A 16,352-nucleotide genomic window follows, 5' to 3' on the forward strand; every position below is an offset into this window, starting at 1 on the left:
TGTTCTATTTCTGTTCCTTTATTAGTAATAACCATATGTAACATCCTTGAACACCATGATTTTACATCAGTATGCTTACAAAAAATTATATGCATGTAAAAAATGTATAATCTCCCTGTGTTTCTACAGCCATATGAAGAAAAGCACATTTACAGGCATCTAAATCTATATGTATAAAAATATATTACTTAAAATATACACAACAGGTATTTGAATATCTAATCTCAAAACCAAACCCTTTCAAACACGGGTTGTATGATTTCTTGATGCTGAATCCCTCTGATTTTATCAAAATCAAAACATTATGAGGGATACTTTTTTTGGTTTTTTTTTTTTTTTTTTTTTGCTGATTTGTTTTGTCATTCCTGCCATGCCAGACTGACTGAAATATGACAAAGGTTTATGTCATGTTACCAGTACTGCTGTGAAACTCAATTTAGACTAAATATTAATTATCTGATACTAATTTACCATGAAATGAAATTAAAAAATTAGATCTCATTCTTATCTCCTCAGACCTATTCTAAAGTAAAAATGTCAAAATACATGTATGATATGTATGCCTATCAATTGCTATATGATAAAGTACAGAGTTTTGGGTTAGCGTGTGATTAACGTCACATAGCCTGGAATCTGCCTACTAGTTATCTATCTAGTTATAGTTACACAAATACCTCAATTCTATCTTAGTTTCTTGGAGCTGTATCTTGAAAACAAGGAAATACATTAATAATTTCCTTTCTTCCAAATACAGAATTCTCTACTTAGTCTGAGAACTGCTGTTCAGTGTCATTCATGATCTAACAATGAGAAGAAAATCTGATATTTTTAGTGGTAAATTTTCCAACAACAAGATTAGCCTGAACCAGGTTTCCAAATGTAGAAAAGAAGCAAAGATGTTTTTCAAGAGAATTTTAAGAAATGTAATGAGACTTTTTTTCTGACTAAAGTTAGACTTATGTGTTAGCTAAGTTACAGACAGAATCAAAACATAGAGAAATACAAAACAATAAAACCCACTCCTCTGGAATGCTTGCATAAGAGGATTTCTCTAAGCACATTATAAGTATGAATGAAAGAAAAGGTTCTTTGCCATGTTCACCAACACTAATTTGGAATTCCTTTTTGACTGGCTTGTGAATCTTGTTATGAGTAAGGCAGTCTTCCTCAGCTAATGTCAGACACTCTTTTTACCGTGACATTTTCTCTATTATGCAGGTAACAAATGCATTTTCCCATCATCATGTCAGCATCTTATCATATTGAAAATGAGTAAAAAAGAAATGAATGTGGTCATTAATAAGAAACAAGAAAAACAGTGCACATATGGCACACTATAAAGATGTATATGCAAATACAGCATTCCTCCCACCAAAGCAGATAGAACAATACTGAAATTCACAAGAAAAAGTTCAGGCAGTCAATATTTCTTCACTTATTTTACAAACTATTCTGTTTTTATTTTTTTATAGGACAAACAACCTATATTACAACGTGTGTTCTCTTATATGTGTAACTACTTCAAATCAAGTTCTATGTTTTAATCTTCTGTCTTTGAAAATTTAGCAGATATTTAATAACTAAATCTAAGATACTTAACCTATATTGTGCATATCTGTTTCCACGTCTATCATCAATAAGCAACACTGTGTTTTGTTTTTTCCATCATCCAAGAAGCAGCAATCTAAGTAGATTTTCAGAGACTTCTAATAACATATTAAGCGTATGGTGAAAGATTAAATTGATCCAAAAATTGTTATTGACTTACTTTAGACATCTTGCTCTTGGTATCTCCTGTTAAAAATGCCAAATTGTTGATTTCATTCTGAATGACAAAATTTTGTTCTTCTCTTTTGAAATTCTACAAACAAACAAACAAACAAACAAATAAATAAATACCAATTCCATTCATCTGCACGTACTGCATTTAGATTTATGGACAGAATGAATTGGGGAAAAAAGTATACGTCTTGTCTTACATGTGATTTGCACCACAGGATAAAAACTTCAGCTACCATTCGAAAGAGCTCATCAGAATCTGCATCTGGTTTCTTTAGCCAGTTGGCTCTGATTAAAAGAGACAAGAGAAAGTAAAATTTAGAAGTTTACAATGAGAATCTTAATAATAGATATTGCTCTGTTTAAGAGATTGGGTCACTTTTGTCTAGTTAACCTTGGAACTTAACAACAATCATTTCCATTTTCCACTCCCACAGTCACAGAGGTCATTTTTATTGGCAGCTTAACAGGTTTCCAACAAATACCCTAGTTCTTGGATACTTATTTTTGCCTGTCACCCTTCCCCCGGTGACAACACATTTTTGTGCATTCTATGAACAGAACTAGAAAATAAACCTTTTTCACTGAGTATTTCTTTTTTCTTTTTTCCTTTTTTTTTCCTCCTTCATAATAAAGTTTTAATTAAAAAGAAAAAAAAGTTTTGTGTTGGTCAAAAAAATAACACTATAATGGGGTGAAGATGAAGAGTTAAAAGATTTGAATGAATGGATAGAATTGTAAGGAGTGGCTGCTTTAATGGTTTATGTTTGTGCTTCACAAACTAATACAACTTTAGTCTGTATCTGCCTGCACAAGGATGCTCAGAAGACCCGGGCAAGTTAACTAACAGATGCAGGTCTCTCTAAATCCTCTAAGTGCTCTCTAGTGCTCTCTAAGAGCACTAACATGCCCATACATATATGGGCACCTGACAGCCTCCATGAAAGGAGTTATTACATTATAATATCCTCATTAACTCCATTCTCATCCAGCTCTATAGCTGGATTTCCAGACAGCCAAGTGAAGTCTGTGTTTTTAAAAATTAAGTGTTCCCTTGTCAACAAGGTCTGATTTAGTAAAGTCTAGTTCATCTAGAATTAGTAAATAATTCTTAGTGAAAATTGGTTCACAGGATAAATGAACAAGCCTGCAATTAATAATGCTCCTAACTACCCTTTTAAGTACTAGCACCTAGAAAAATGTAAGTGGCTACTGATTGTGTAATTCAGAACAGCATTGTTAAGGACAGTATTAAGATACTGTAGATACTTAGATAATATAGTACTTCAGGCACTCCTCTGAAGAGGATCTTGGGGGCATGTTCTGGGGCAAAGCAAAGAGAAAGTGTAGACACAGAATAATCTTCAAGTAAATTGTTGAGTAAAAAATTTTCTGGTCAGCCCAAAGGCAATACAGCATTATCCAGAAGCTTTTATCACCTTCTTAAAAAAAGACACGCTCAAAAGAAGAATGTCTTTGTGGCTTTATCTATACATACAGCAATTCAGTTGAAGCAAAATAGCTTTTTGCCCCTTCATAGTTTAAGAGTTTTAGCTATGTTTTTGTCTCTGAAAGGCATTCTCTTTTGTAATAACATTGGGTCGTTTAATTATTGAGTTCAATTATTAGTTTACCTGTTGTTGTCTACATAACGTATCAGCATTGGATAGAAGGCATAGAGGTCTCTACAAAGAACAGCAAACTCATCAAGAATAAGTAGCTCAGCTTCTTGAGTGTCACTTTTACTGTCCGCTCTCAGTTGCTCCTCTTCCATCACAATCTTTATAGCTTTCTTCTTCAATTTCTCCAGTGTTGGAATAAAGTGAGTTTTCAGCAGATCTGGTCTGGCTTTGCTGATGATAGGTTGAGCATAAACTATACATAAAAATATATATGATCTTATGATTAATACACAATTGATACTTCTAGTTGTGTTAATGTGAATCCTCTGTAGTTACAGAAAACCAAGGTCATAGTGCTCCACGTATTTCTAAAGCACAGTAAAACTATTAATTAGTAAACTATGAATACAGCTTTCTCAATCATGTGTACTGAGAGATTAAAAGACAGTTACTGGGAATTCAGATTGCATATTTCAGTATTGTGCCACAGAATCATAGAATATCTCTATTTGGAAGGGATAATCACATCCAACTCCTGTCTGTATGCAAGACCACCCCCAAAAAATAAAACCATGTTTCTGTGGGTGCTGTTCAAATCATTCTTGAACTCCATCAGGCTTTGTGCCATGACCATTGCCCTGGGAAGCCTGTTCCAGTGCTTGACCATTCTCTGGTGGAAAACCTTTTCCTAACACCAACCTGATCCTCGCCAGACACAGCTCCATGCTGGGAGGGGAGTGGGTTGCATACAGTGTTTAAAATAGTAGGTAAAAAAATTCCTTTTTTGACTTCAGCTAGCTAAAATGCTAGTAATATAATGCAGTTCACTAGAGTAAAAAATTCTTGCAAGAATGACACTATATCTCTGCTTATATTGAGGCTACAATGCATACATAAAAATAATAACGAACTTAATTATTACTGTTGTTCTTTATCTGCTTTTTACCTAACCATCCTGCTACTTTTAATTAAAAAAATATATCATAAGCTAATATGGTAAATTATAATTCAGTAATTACATATTACTGGATACAAATACTCTTTAGAAATAGTTACGGTACCTGCAATTCTTTTCATCCAAGATGCTTCATCTATTCCCAGATTGTTGTTAATGATTTTCAGAATATTTCCCAGAATGATGCTCAGATGCTCAGATGTTATCATCGTACAGCAAGGCCCAGCACTTTCAGGAACACTCTCAGACCCTCGTTCCCACCAGTAGGACAAATAGTTGCATAGCATGGGTAAGATAACCTCAATTACATGAGGCATTTCAGTGTACCTTGCTCCAGACTCTGCTAAATTATTAATTTCCTTTATTAGTCCATCCAGCTGAGGGATCTCTGGACACATCTCCTCTACTGTTTCAGGCATACCTAAAACTGCAGGCAGAAAAGGAAAGAGTACAATATGAAAAGGTTAATTAACAAAACACAGGGAAACATCTACATTCATTTATGTTTAAATCCAAAATACAAATAACAGTTTTGATCCTTCTTTTCTGTCACAATATTGAGCAGACACGATTATAGTAAGACTTCATGGCATAAAAGGATATCTTTTCTAGTAAGTTATGTCCTTCTGATATGTATGTAGAGAACTGATGTTGACAATAGCAGCCATGCAGCTATGGTTTTACCACATAGTGTCCTGCAGTTGCTTGGTAACCGGGCCAGCTATGTAAAAATGCAAAACTGAGAACTTGTATCAACATTAGAAAAACACTGTCCATTATTTTCCTGATTCACAACTTTCACGTCTATCTGAAAAATCCATTTCAGCATACAAACCAGTTTTGAGTAATATAGCAAACAGTTTAAGATTATGGGTAAAATTAAAACTCAAGTGTACCTTGTTTACAAATGCTGCACACGTCTATCTCCCTCTTGAGATAGATATTGGAATCAGTCAAGACTAAGTGGGATAGCAGGCATGTGAAGAAGAAGTATGTAAAAAGACACCTGTTCCTTAAGGTTACGTAAAATCAGAGTCACATTCTGTCAGGATTTCCCTATGTAAAACTGCATTAGAGTACTGGTAAGACAACTAAGTAGCAATGGTATTTTTCCTGTTCACATTAAAAAAGTGACATCTGCCCAAGGAAAGGGAACAATGTTAACAGTCTTAACAAAACAGGGCAAGGTTAAAACAACAAGCATTCTTATAGCACTGATAGGAGTTTTCTCCTCTCCCTCCCCCCCCCCCTTTTTTTAAATTATTACAATTAGTTTCTTATATTTGGAGAGGAGCAAACAGCTTTACTCCCCTCCCTCCCCCCCACCGAGGAACAGAACATACTTGCTCTTTCTCTTGCACTTTTTGTGTTGAAGACAGACAATGGGTTGTAATGGTTGAGAGAAGGTTCAAGGAACGCTACTGGAATGGCTGCTGCAAGAGATGCTAAGCACTCACCAAGTGCAGGACGTTGCCTGTATATGACAGATACTAAAAGTTATCAGAGAAGAAAAGCCTTTCACTAGGTTTCCAGTTTCTAGCATACGTTATAGAACTGCACTAACATTTTATTGCTGATATAGTTTATCATTCTAATACAGAAACTATTTTGAGAATTTTGAAAAGTTTTATGTCTCACATGAACAAAATTTCCTGGTACAGAAACCAGCTGAAAATAAATCTCAGCACAAAAATAAATCTAACCAAGACACATTACCAACAGCAAAACATCTTCATCATCTGGCTGCATAAATACTTCACCAAAAAAAAAAAAAAAAAAAAAAAGGTGGAAATGTATAGATGAGGTTGTATGAGAAATGAGTTAGTTACTTTCAGCAGAAGAATTACACTAGCTTAAAACTGAAGCTAAGGTATTCTTCTGAAGTTCTAAAGCAATGTTTATACAAGATTTTGTTACACATGATATACAGATTGCACAAAGATAACACTTTTCATCTTTATATTTTTTTTTGTGGAATAGCTGTGAAAATTGAAAATTCTTAGCAGTGCTGTTTAGCTAGAGATGTTCTGAGGGACAATAGCATAAAACAATTTTTGTAAGCATATATTTATATATAGATATACCAAATGGAATGAATCACTACATCAACTGCAAGGAATAACATGCCTATTAAGATTCCTTCATTTCAAAAAAGCATTCCTTGTCTGACCTGAATTCAAAGAAAAAATGGCATTTTGATCCCAAAGCTGAGCACTGCTTAACTTGGGTAACAGTTTAAGTCAGCTCAACAGCTCACTCCAAAGTTTTACGGAAATACTGAGCAGTATGTTTGAAATCCTGCCGCCCACCTAGACACTGATGTCTGCCTACAGCCTTATTTTAAGGTTCTTAGTGAGTCCAGTGAAAGTTTAGGAGACTAACTCATTTCCTGAGATATATTAGATCTGAGACTCTTCTAAGAAGGCAACTGGTGTAAGTGATCCTACACCCATTTCTAATGCAACTGTCCAGTGTTTATGGCCAAGGAAGTAGAGGGCTGGGCTGTGAGCTCTTCCCTTCAAAAAGCATCTAAAGCACAATAATCTTTTAATTCCTGTGAGATCACCCTGACTTCCAGTTACAGTAGGAGTGAGACACTGCCTATCTTACCCATAAGATCTGTGTTGAAGTGTATTTAGAATTCCAAGTCTAGAAGGAAAAAAGAAAAGCCCAGCTTTGTAATGGATATGTAAGTGACTGAACGTGTGCATGTATACGAGAATATCATTTTCGCACAGGAACACGCATGCAGGGTGGAGAGAAAGAACTGTCCTCCAGAAAGCTCTTGCGTTCTGCATGAAAGAATTGCTGAATAAACTCCGGACAGAAGGAAGTGAAGACCAGCATTACTCGGCAAATGTAGGCAAAGGTTCTCCTAACCGGACTATAGAGCTGAATTTCCTTGGTGTCTCTCAGACTCTGTGAATTTTAAACTTTTGATTATATGATTGTGTACAGCGACTAAACAAAAGCCTTCAGAAGCATAAGGAAGGGTCAATGATCACCTCTGCTTCTGTCTTGTGACAGAAGTCACAAGCAGTTAGGGTTTCCTTTTTTGAAGCAGTACCTATGGATATAAGCTTTGTCTAATGGAAGAGGGTCTAAAATCCCAATTTTGGAGCATATCATAGCCACTAGTTTCTTCACATTTTAAGATATTTTTAAAAATGCAAGCAACTGGTAAATGGGTTTCCTTTGTAGAGTTAAAGGCTGTCAGAAGCTCTGCCTGTGCTAAGTATTTTATGATCTAGACACTTATTCTGAGAACTCTGTTTAGACTCATGCTTGAGACAGACATTAATTACTCAACCTACTTATCACAGCAGCATGTCTGCTAACATGCAGTAACGAAACTTTGGGAAGCTTAACAGTGGCCCATGGAAAAAAATTAGCTTTCGCTATGGTTGAACTAAAGTCCCTGCGGATAAACCACAATATGCAGGATGAGTTGTTTGGCTTTTGTTCAGTCAGGCATTTCTTTGTGTAGAGCTGAACTCCACGATATAGGCAACTACATTACACCTATATTGTATATTAAACATGTTCACACTCCTTCTGATTCACTTTTCATTCAAACTGCTTTAGTACATTATGATACAAAAAAAAAAAAAAAAAATTCACATGCTGAGTTTTTCACTCCATACCTTTCAACATAGATGTTCTTCCCAGTCCCAAGGGCATAGAGGCTACAAAGAATTCTGTAACATGAAACTTGTACATCACCCACTAGAGAAAAATAAGAAGCAGATACTAAGTACTTATTCAGCTAAACACTACTTTCTAAATATAAAAACAATGACAGATCAGAAATTCCAAGAGGCCATCAGCTATTTATTAATAAAATAGTGCAGATTAAAAAAATTAAGCAAACTTATTTTCTGTGGGAAACTTTAGTTGTTAATTGTTAAAAAGGTCTTTCTATTATTGTAGCATAATAAACTTCAAAATTAAATAAAATACTTACAAAGTAAATCAACTCCAAAATGATACTGTGAAATATGCTCAAAAATTGATGTCAAGACAGGTAACAACGCTACTGTAGTATAATTGATATTCTGTGAAACACCCTTGATTTGTGTTCGTGAATGGGTAAATTTTCCAAGTTTAAGATTTTCTGAAGTTTTTTCCAGATCTTCAGCTGCATTTTCAAAAAAAGCACGCAATCCAGCTTTAACTAGCTCAGATCCTGATTTCATAACAGTTCTGAAAAGTAACAAGGGAAAATATTCGTCAATATTTGTATAGATGTATATGTACACAATTGTTACATTCTATCAGTCTTTGAAGATATACATGTGTATCAGTGTACTTTCTGTTATGAACTGAAAAGGGCAGTTACACCTACATATAAGCAATAACTAAGTTGGAGTATTTCATAGAAAATAACAAGAACAAAGAATACATTTTTGCAGTTCTATCATCCCAGTTTTTGTGACCTGCACTGAAGTATGAAAATGCCTTATCAGTGAACGTTATCATTCCTTTCACAGGAGGGGAGAAAACTATTCCATACAGTATGCTCAAGAAAGTTAACCCCTAAATTTTCATGGGTGCCACAGTAAATAAACAGGTGTAAGTCAGGATACAAATTTACGTACCATAAAAGAACCCAAAAATCAAGAAAATGCAACTGCAATACCAGCATTCCAGCCCCATTCCCTTTTCACTTTTGTACAAATCATTAATTAAATTTTCCTATGCTGTTATGCACAAGGAGTTCATTGTCAGACTGCTGCACAACATAACCAGGCTAGAAAATAGCTCATATTAGAAAAATATCCTGAATGGTGTGCAAATGTACATAAGCAACTTAATGGTATTTAGTAAAAGCCAGTAAAATGTAACTACATTCATATATTCATACATTCTGAGTATTTTTAATGCCAGATTTCCAACCACGTGCTAAACTGTTCCAATATCAACAGGCATAATTACTAGCAGATCCATGGTTTTTGGAATTTGTATCTCTCAACTGTCTTCAAATGCCCTTGGAGAGGGTGATAGAAGTTTTCAATACTTTAATCACAGACAATGAAAAGGAAAAAAAGGTGGACGAACACCTGTATATGTTAATTTGGAGTTCAGTATCTGAATTATTGTTAATGTTACTATCAGTAACTACGAATAGGGGAAATAATACAGAAACAATCTAACTGCCCCTGGAAAACTCTGCTATGTCAATATAGTTTGTAGTTGTTATGAAAACTTACAACTTACCGAGTGTCCAGAGACTGAGCTAAGATGTGCAGGCAGCTCACCATTGTTGTAGAATCACTACCTGTTTAGAGAGAGAGAGACTGTGAGAGCACAACAACACAGATAACGTAGGATAATCTAATGATCCCAAATGTCACTACTGAAAATCTGCAGGTTAAATAAGACATGGAATACATCTCCCGCCCCATGTCATTGCAGGGAGAGTTACAACTGGTTCCAAAACTAACTTTTTTTTTTTTTTTTTTTTAAGTCCATTTGTATAAAAGGAGTGAAAAGAGTAACCAGTGTCTAGTTAGGTTTCATTTTTATCACTTGACTCTGCAGTATTCTGAGCTTCGTATCTCGTAGTGTCCAGATTTCTTAGTTTTCTTACCATTTCCTTTGAAATGGGTATGTTGTATTTCCCTACATCCCCCTAGCCTAACAAGAAATTAACCCATGAGGTTCAACTGTTGGATGCTTGAAATCAAAACAATTAGTGTATGATGAATCTTGAACGGAAAAAAGGAGTAACCACAAAAGCATGAGAATTTTTTTTTAGACATAACTGCTGGATATTCTTCAAAATTTTAACTTTATCAAGATCTTTCTTAACAACTTACCAAAAATTGAGATCCTATGTCTAACAAGAGCAGCTAGTTTGCAGAACAGGCTGAAGTAGAAAAGAAGAGAAAACAGCAAGACAAGACAAGACAAAGATTAAAGATTTGGTTAGAGAATACTAAGAATATGAAAGAAAACACATATAATTTCTGAAAGGTGTATTTAGAATCACACATGATGATAGTAGTCAAATAACTGCATTAAGCAGCATAATCATAGAAGCTTCTCCATTCTCTCATTTTCTAAGCTTCTCTAATTATGAAATGACTTGAGACATTAAATTTTCTTATAGAAGTTTCCAACAATTACATGTTATATGGCTGAATCATTCTTTACGACTAGGATTTTTTTCTGAATAAGAAGTTTTGATAAGAAAAACTGAGCAGCATTTTCTTGTTTTACTCCACATTTTGTGAGAAACTAACGTTACAACTCTTCTCAGAAATTCAAACAATTTGAGGTACTCTTTGTAAATATTTTGCAAACTGTGTTTATCCATTGCTCATTATAAGATTAATCCTGAAATACAGATTTCTAGCAACTATGTCAGGAGCTTGTATGTCTAACCTGTCTGTCAAAATAATACGATAATTAAGAGAAAGGGCTACAATAACTTCTAAAACTAAAGGCAGCTAGGCAGACCTTCTCATTGTCTGTGATACACTTTACAAATGGAATTAGAATGTAACAAAATGAAGCAAACATTCCTTAGAAACTGATGTGGTTTCTTACTAAAAATAACAACAGATTGTCATTGTGATCTTCACAATAGTAAGAAAAAACTATACTTCCTTTAAGAGGAAAATACTGATAGCTAATGTTCTCAACTAAGAATGCGCAAAAAAAGTCTAAGATATTTCTAAATTTCTAATAGCAGGCATGTTAGACATCTAACTTCTTTTACATGCCTTTATGAAGACATTTTGCAAAAGTCTTATCAGCATATCTCTAATTTTATAAATCTGACCTGAATGATGTTAGGGAAGTCATAGGATCATTCACTGACTGATATTAAAAGAAATGAAATGAAAATTCCCTCCTCCTAAACCTGAGCTCACTTTATCAGCTAATGGAGGACCATCTTGTACTCTTGCATAAAATATACCTGACAGCTCAGTAAAGCAGTATGCTAGGAACACTGTTATGCGAAGCTGCTATAGAAAGACTAAAACTAAAAATAAAGAAGATGGTGGTAAACAAATTGTAAGAATAATTTAAGGAAAAAAAAGTTGGAAAATAAATGGAATGGTGCAGACTAGAAAGTTCAGTTCTAGGCCTGGTTTTATGTAACAACAAGCAAATAAACGGAACTTTCAAAATTTGAATGTACTGAAAAAAAGTGGTCAATGCTGTCCAGTGGAGTGAAGGAAAGCAAAAGAAATTTGACAAACTGACAATTAAAGTAAGAAAGCTTTAGAGTAAAACACAGTTTGAAGATTACAATACAAAATTTCCCACAGAAAATAACCTGTAGCACACCTTCAACAGAGAGAAAAAATTAGCAATAAAAATATTAGATGGCAGTCTTACTTAAGTACATATTAAATACTCAACTTTATATGCTAATTGTAGAAGAATGAAAACCATACTTTTGAAAAGGTAACACATTATAAATTAAAAGGAAACGGTCTCCTTTGAATTGTGTTTTCTAGAATACCTTTGAGTCAAATGGCTGATTCCAACTAAATCTGACACAGTACAGTTGTCTAAGAAATCACTGAATTCCAGAAATTTGGGACAGGGCAGAAGTGAGCAATTGTGTAGAGAAGAGAAAAGCCATAATTACCCCTAAAAAGCTGCATCCTTCTATTTTCACGTATCTGATAACTAAAAATTTAAATGTGAGACCATTTAAATCACCCAGCAGTTGGATAAGCTTTGATGAGAAACTGATATCAACAATGAAAAACAAATCCAGCAGAAACTAAACTATATTAGTTCTGTTGCTCACTGAATCATTTACTAATGGTTTTGATGCTTTCTCCCTTACGAAGTATTTGCTCATGGTGGAAATGGGAAAATATATTAGCACCTTGTAACAACATCTTTTAGGCTTCAGAATGATTTCCCAAATAGAAATTCAGTAATGCCTGAGCTGAATGTAAATGAAAGCTCTCTTAAACCACAGTCTACTATTTGAGTATTTCTGTGAAGAATCTAAAGCCTTGAAATCTACCTAGGGTGTGACTAGCTATATTCCTTTGTATGCTCTTTATTCCAGACTCCACCACAGATATGTAACAAACGATTCCCTGGGCTTGTTCCTTTTAGCTATCATTCTGATGATGACACAAGCAGATGTCTTCTCAGTGTATGCAACTGAAAAACAGGAAGGAGGATGAGAAAAGACAACAAGCTGTTTGTGAATTCTGACACTGGGAGTAGAATTTCAAACAATATTTCATTAATGGGAATGAAGAACCTGAGGAAACAGGCAAGCTAGAATAACAAAGAAGAACAGATGAAAATGGTCCAGGACAGCACTCTAAGGACTTCCCAATGATCTACACTCCAAGGATTTCCTAACAATACCATCTTGTGTATGTCCCATGTATTTGCCTCGGTCAACTCTCAGTTATCCGTCAGTTTTTTCCAAGCTTCATGAAAACATTCAATGGTAAGATAAAAAATTCCTTGTTCTCCTCTCTAATGGCATTCTAGCACAAAACTATTAATTTTATTTTTTTAAACTAAAGGCCAGACTCCAAAATCACTTTACCTCAACCCCAAATGACAGACTGGAACTGTTCTCTGCTTTCACAGATGATAAATGGTGCGTTCTAGATATTCTTTCAGCAGCATGGGTAGTGGCAAGAAATACAGAATTTCCTGCAAGAATAGTTCAGATTTTTCATACCTATGACCTTTCTCAAGGCCTGGGCAAAATTTTTTGTGATCAAATCTGTAGTGTTAGTCTGTTTGCCTGTTTCATAATGTCTGATATATATATTTACTTCAGGGAAGTTTTAGGCCCAGAGAGCTATTATTTTCTTTATCCTTGTCAATGGTTTACAGGCATTTGGCCCGGTTCCATGACGAAGGGGACGGGGGACCCATGGGCCCACGCCCCGGGAAAAGGGGAAAAGGGTAAGGAGATAGCCCTGAGAGCAAAGAACAGCAGCAACAATCTGAGGAGAAACAAACTAATTTACTAAATAAGATATCAGAATGCAAAACAACTCACTATAATACAATATAATTACAATTTAAGCTGATAAATCCAATACAGAGAGAGAGAATGTCTCAAAACCAAGGTAGGCCTTACTCTACTACCGATGATAAGACGGCTGGAGAGCAAGGTGCTGCCAAGACGAGAGACAGGTGGAAAAAAAGGGGTGAGGTCTCGTGATCTGCAAGCTTTTATCTTTTCCCTCTGTCCGGAAATGGTAACAGAGGAGCAAAGTACCATGGGGAATGTAGTAGTTCTTCTCTTCTGAGAACCAGGTACATTCACTACATGATGTTATGATGTGGAATACCAACAACCGAAAATCACAAAACCATGACAATCCTATAAAGTTGGTTTAGACTTTGCTGAAATAAAAACTTCTGAAGAGTTTATACCAGTTGATTTTTTTTTCTATACTTTTTGTGAGGTATGCTAATTAACAAGTATTCTGAGGAGAAAATATCTAATTGTAAATACAGAAACAGAGATTCTGATCAATAAGTCAGAAGAAAGCAGTTTATCTGGATTTGGTATACATGAAGGACAAAACTCTGAAGTGTTTCTCAGTAACTTGTTCCCCTGTATGCTCTTCATCTTCCATTTTTTTCCATAAGAGTAAGATTTTCAACCAACTGCTAATGCAGTTATTAATATTGCTTTGATTTTATGTCATTTCCAGCTAGAAAACAAGCCATGAGCATGAGAAGAAATAAATTAAGTGCATACACATAAGTCAATGTTTATGAAGCGTGCATGACAAAGCTAGTGATAAAAGTCCTGAAAAAAGAAAAGATTGTATTTTTTAATTTTTTGTTAACTGTACAATAAAAAAAAAAAAGAGACAGAACCCAAGCAATGAGGATAAAAGTCATTACAAAGCTGTTTTATTCCCTGAGAACTAAATACGAGCAATTTAAATTTTACCATTCCATCCTGAGTTCACAACCTAAATGTTCCCTTAATAGATTTTCTATTCCTGTGTATTATTTAGTATTTAATATTCATTTCACTGCTAGCATAATATCATCTGCAGAACAACTGAAAGCAAGGGTGCATGAAAACAGGCTAGATGAGCATGGGTATTCTAATGCTATTAGAAGTAATATTGTACTGTGAGAAAGATTTAAATGATTTTATAAATATTTATTTTTTCCTCAAATTTTTATCATCATTCTTCCTATACTGAAGAAAACGCATTAAACTGCATATTTTATATTCCCAGTCATGTCTGTGCCGTAGTCTGGCTATGACAGCTATGACAGCTATGACAGCTGTTATCTTCTGAACATTCCTTCACACAAGATGACTGCATTTTGCAAGGCTGTTAACATCTCAATGTGTAAAACTTCAAGTCTGTAACTTACTTCTGAAGCTCACATGCAGACAATGCACACTGTCCCTTTTTACATATTATCATCATTCTTGTTAAAAGCTTATTTACAACCATAAATATGAAATTAATGCGCAAAATATTTTAGTGATTTTTCCCACTTTTCCCTCAATTATAGAGCTACTATACACTTTAGATAAGGTTGAGTTTTTTTACATTCTTCTCCTATAAAAACATTCTAATTTATTGCATTAAAACTTCATGTCCTCTATTTAGCAATTGAATTGAAAGTAGACAAGCTTCTGTGGTTTTGAACTCACGTCAAACCAGAGAATACTGGATAACACTTCAAAGAGCAAGTGATAACACCGCACATAGCGATATGAAATGACTGGTTATCCTCAGCTTACAATGAAGTCTATAGGAGGTAATGCCAGCAGAGTTGCTTAGTAAGCTGCTGGCTATAGCATTAATAAGGTTGTTAGTGTCCATAAAGACATGTTGTCATCACACAACGTAGAGACACTAGGGAGACATCCAGTGGTATCTATTTTAAGCAAGATTACTTCTAAATAATGTGTAACTTCATAATTTTTTTAAGTGTTTGAAGATTTACCATCGTTTCCACAGGAATATTAAGAGAATTTAAAAAACTTCATTACAAGTGGAATTGATGGAAATGATGCAGAAATTTAATTTTATTTATAATTAATAATACATAAAATTCATAAATTGTAATATGTAGTTTAATTCTTCTGTCTTATATTAAAGAATAGTAAGATAAGGAATGCTATTCAATATCTGCTATTCTGCTAAAAAACTTATATCTGAGGGAAGCAAGCTTTTGAACTATCCATAAAGCAAGCTATATGAACTATCCTTAGAGACTTGTTACTATTTAGATAGAACCCTCTAGTGTATATCTTAATTTTCTACTTACCTCGCTACCATTTCCTTTTCCTTATTTGATGCATATCCACTGCTACTGAGTGTTTTTGTTGGAGAAGACAGGAAGTACAAGCAGTGATTTGTAAAGTACTGATCAACTAATGGTAAAAGAACCTAAGAAATAAACATACAAAATGTAATTTTCACAGAGCAAAATGCTAACTGTAGCAACAATGATCTGATTGGTTAAAGTTAATTCAAAGTATTTTACAGATTCTGTAATGGCTGTACTTTCTCATTCAGACACGGAGTCATATAAATTAAAATCTAAAGTATTACAATTTTAATTAAAAGTTACATAAATATTACACAGTGTTACACAGATCTGTCTATTTTGGATCTAATACTACAGGGTTACTCTTCTCTCATTCAACACTGATAAATATCACTGAAGTAACAGGAATTTTCCTCTCCACTGTTCACATAATTGCCCAGATATAAAAAGGAGAGGGCTTTTTTTTAAGCTCCTAAATAATTCTAAAAATCTGATTATTGACAGCATTTGTCTTAGTATATTTACAACACAAATGCATAAGAAATGACTAAGCAATAATTAAACAATACTATGATGTCAGTGTATCCTGAGTAAAAAGAAATTCAGAAATTATTTATATGTTCAGTGTATTTCTTTTCATCTAATAAGCAAGCTGCTTTTAAATTCTATGTTCCTTCTCACATATAATCTTTTCCAACAAATATACTGAAATATTTTGAAATATTCTGAAATAT

General features: G+C 34.3%; 1 protein-coding gene across 1 annotated transcript in view; it reads right to left on the bottom strand.

Moving 5' to 3' along the window:
* Nucleotides 1-16,352, bottom strand: part of RYR3 (ryanodine receptor 3) — a 159,178-nt gene that overhangs the window by 44,297 nt on the left and 98,529 nt on the right. Inside the window, exons 60-69 of the mRNA XM_021402263.1 lie at nucleotides 15,616-15,737; nucleotides 10,176-10,225; nucleotides 9,574-9,634; nucleotides 8,321-8,559; nucleotides 8,001-8,082; nucleotides 5,700-5,830; nucleotides 4,463-4,783; nucleotides 3,414-3,654; nucleotides 1,980-2,067; nucleotides 1,769-1,861 (exon numbers count right to left, since the gene is read on the bottom strand). Of these exons, the coding sequence (XP_021257938.1) occupies nucleotides 1,769-1,861; nucleotides 1,980-2,067; nucleotides 3,414-3,654; nucleotides 4,463-4,783; nucleotides 5,700-5,830; nucleotides 8,001-8,082; nucleotides 8,321-8,559; nucleotides 9,574-9,634; nucleotides 10,176-10,225; nucleotides 15,616-15,737 (1,428 nt within the window). The remainder of the gene's footprint in view (nucleotides 1-1,768; nucleotides 1,862-1,979; nucleotides 2,068-3,413; nucleotides 3,655-4,462; nucleotides 4,784-5,699; nucleotides 5,831-8,000; nucleotides 8,083-8,320; nucleotides 8,560-9,573; nucleotides 9,635-10,175; nucleotides 10,226-15,615; nucleotides 15,738-16,352) is intronic.

This window comes from Numida meleagris, chromosome 6, assembly GCF_002078875.1.
Source record: "Numida meleagris isolate 19003 breed g44 Domestic line chromosome 6, NumMel1.0, whole genome shotgun sequence".
Lineage (NCBI taxonomy): Eukaryota > Metazoa > Chordata > Aves > Galliformes > Numididae > Numida > Numida meleagris.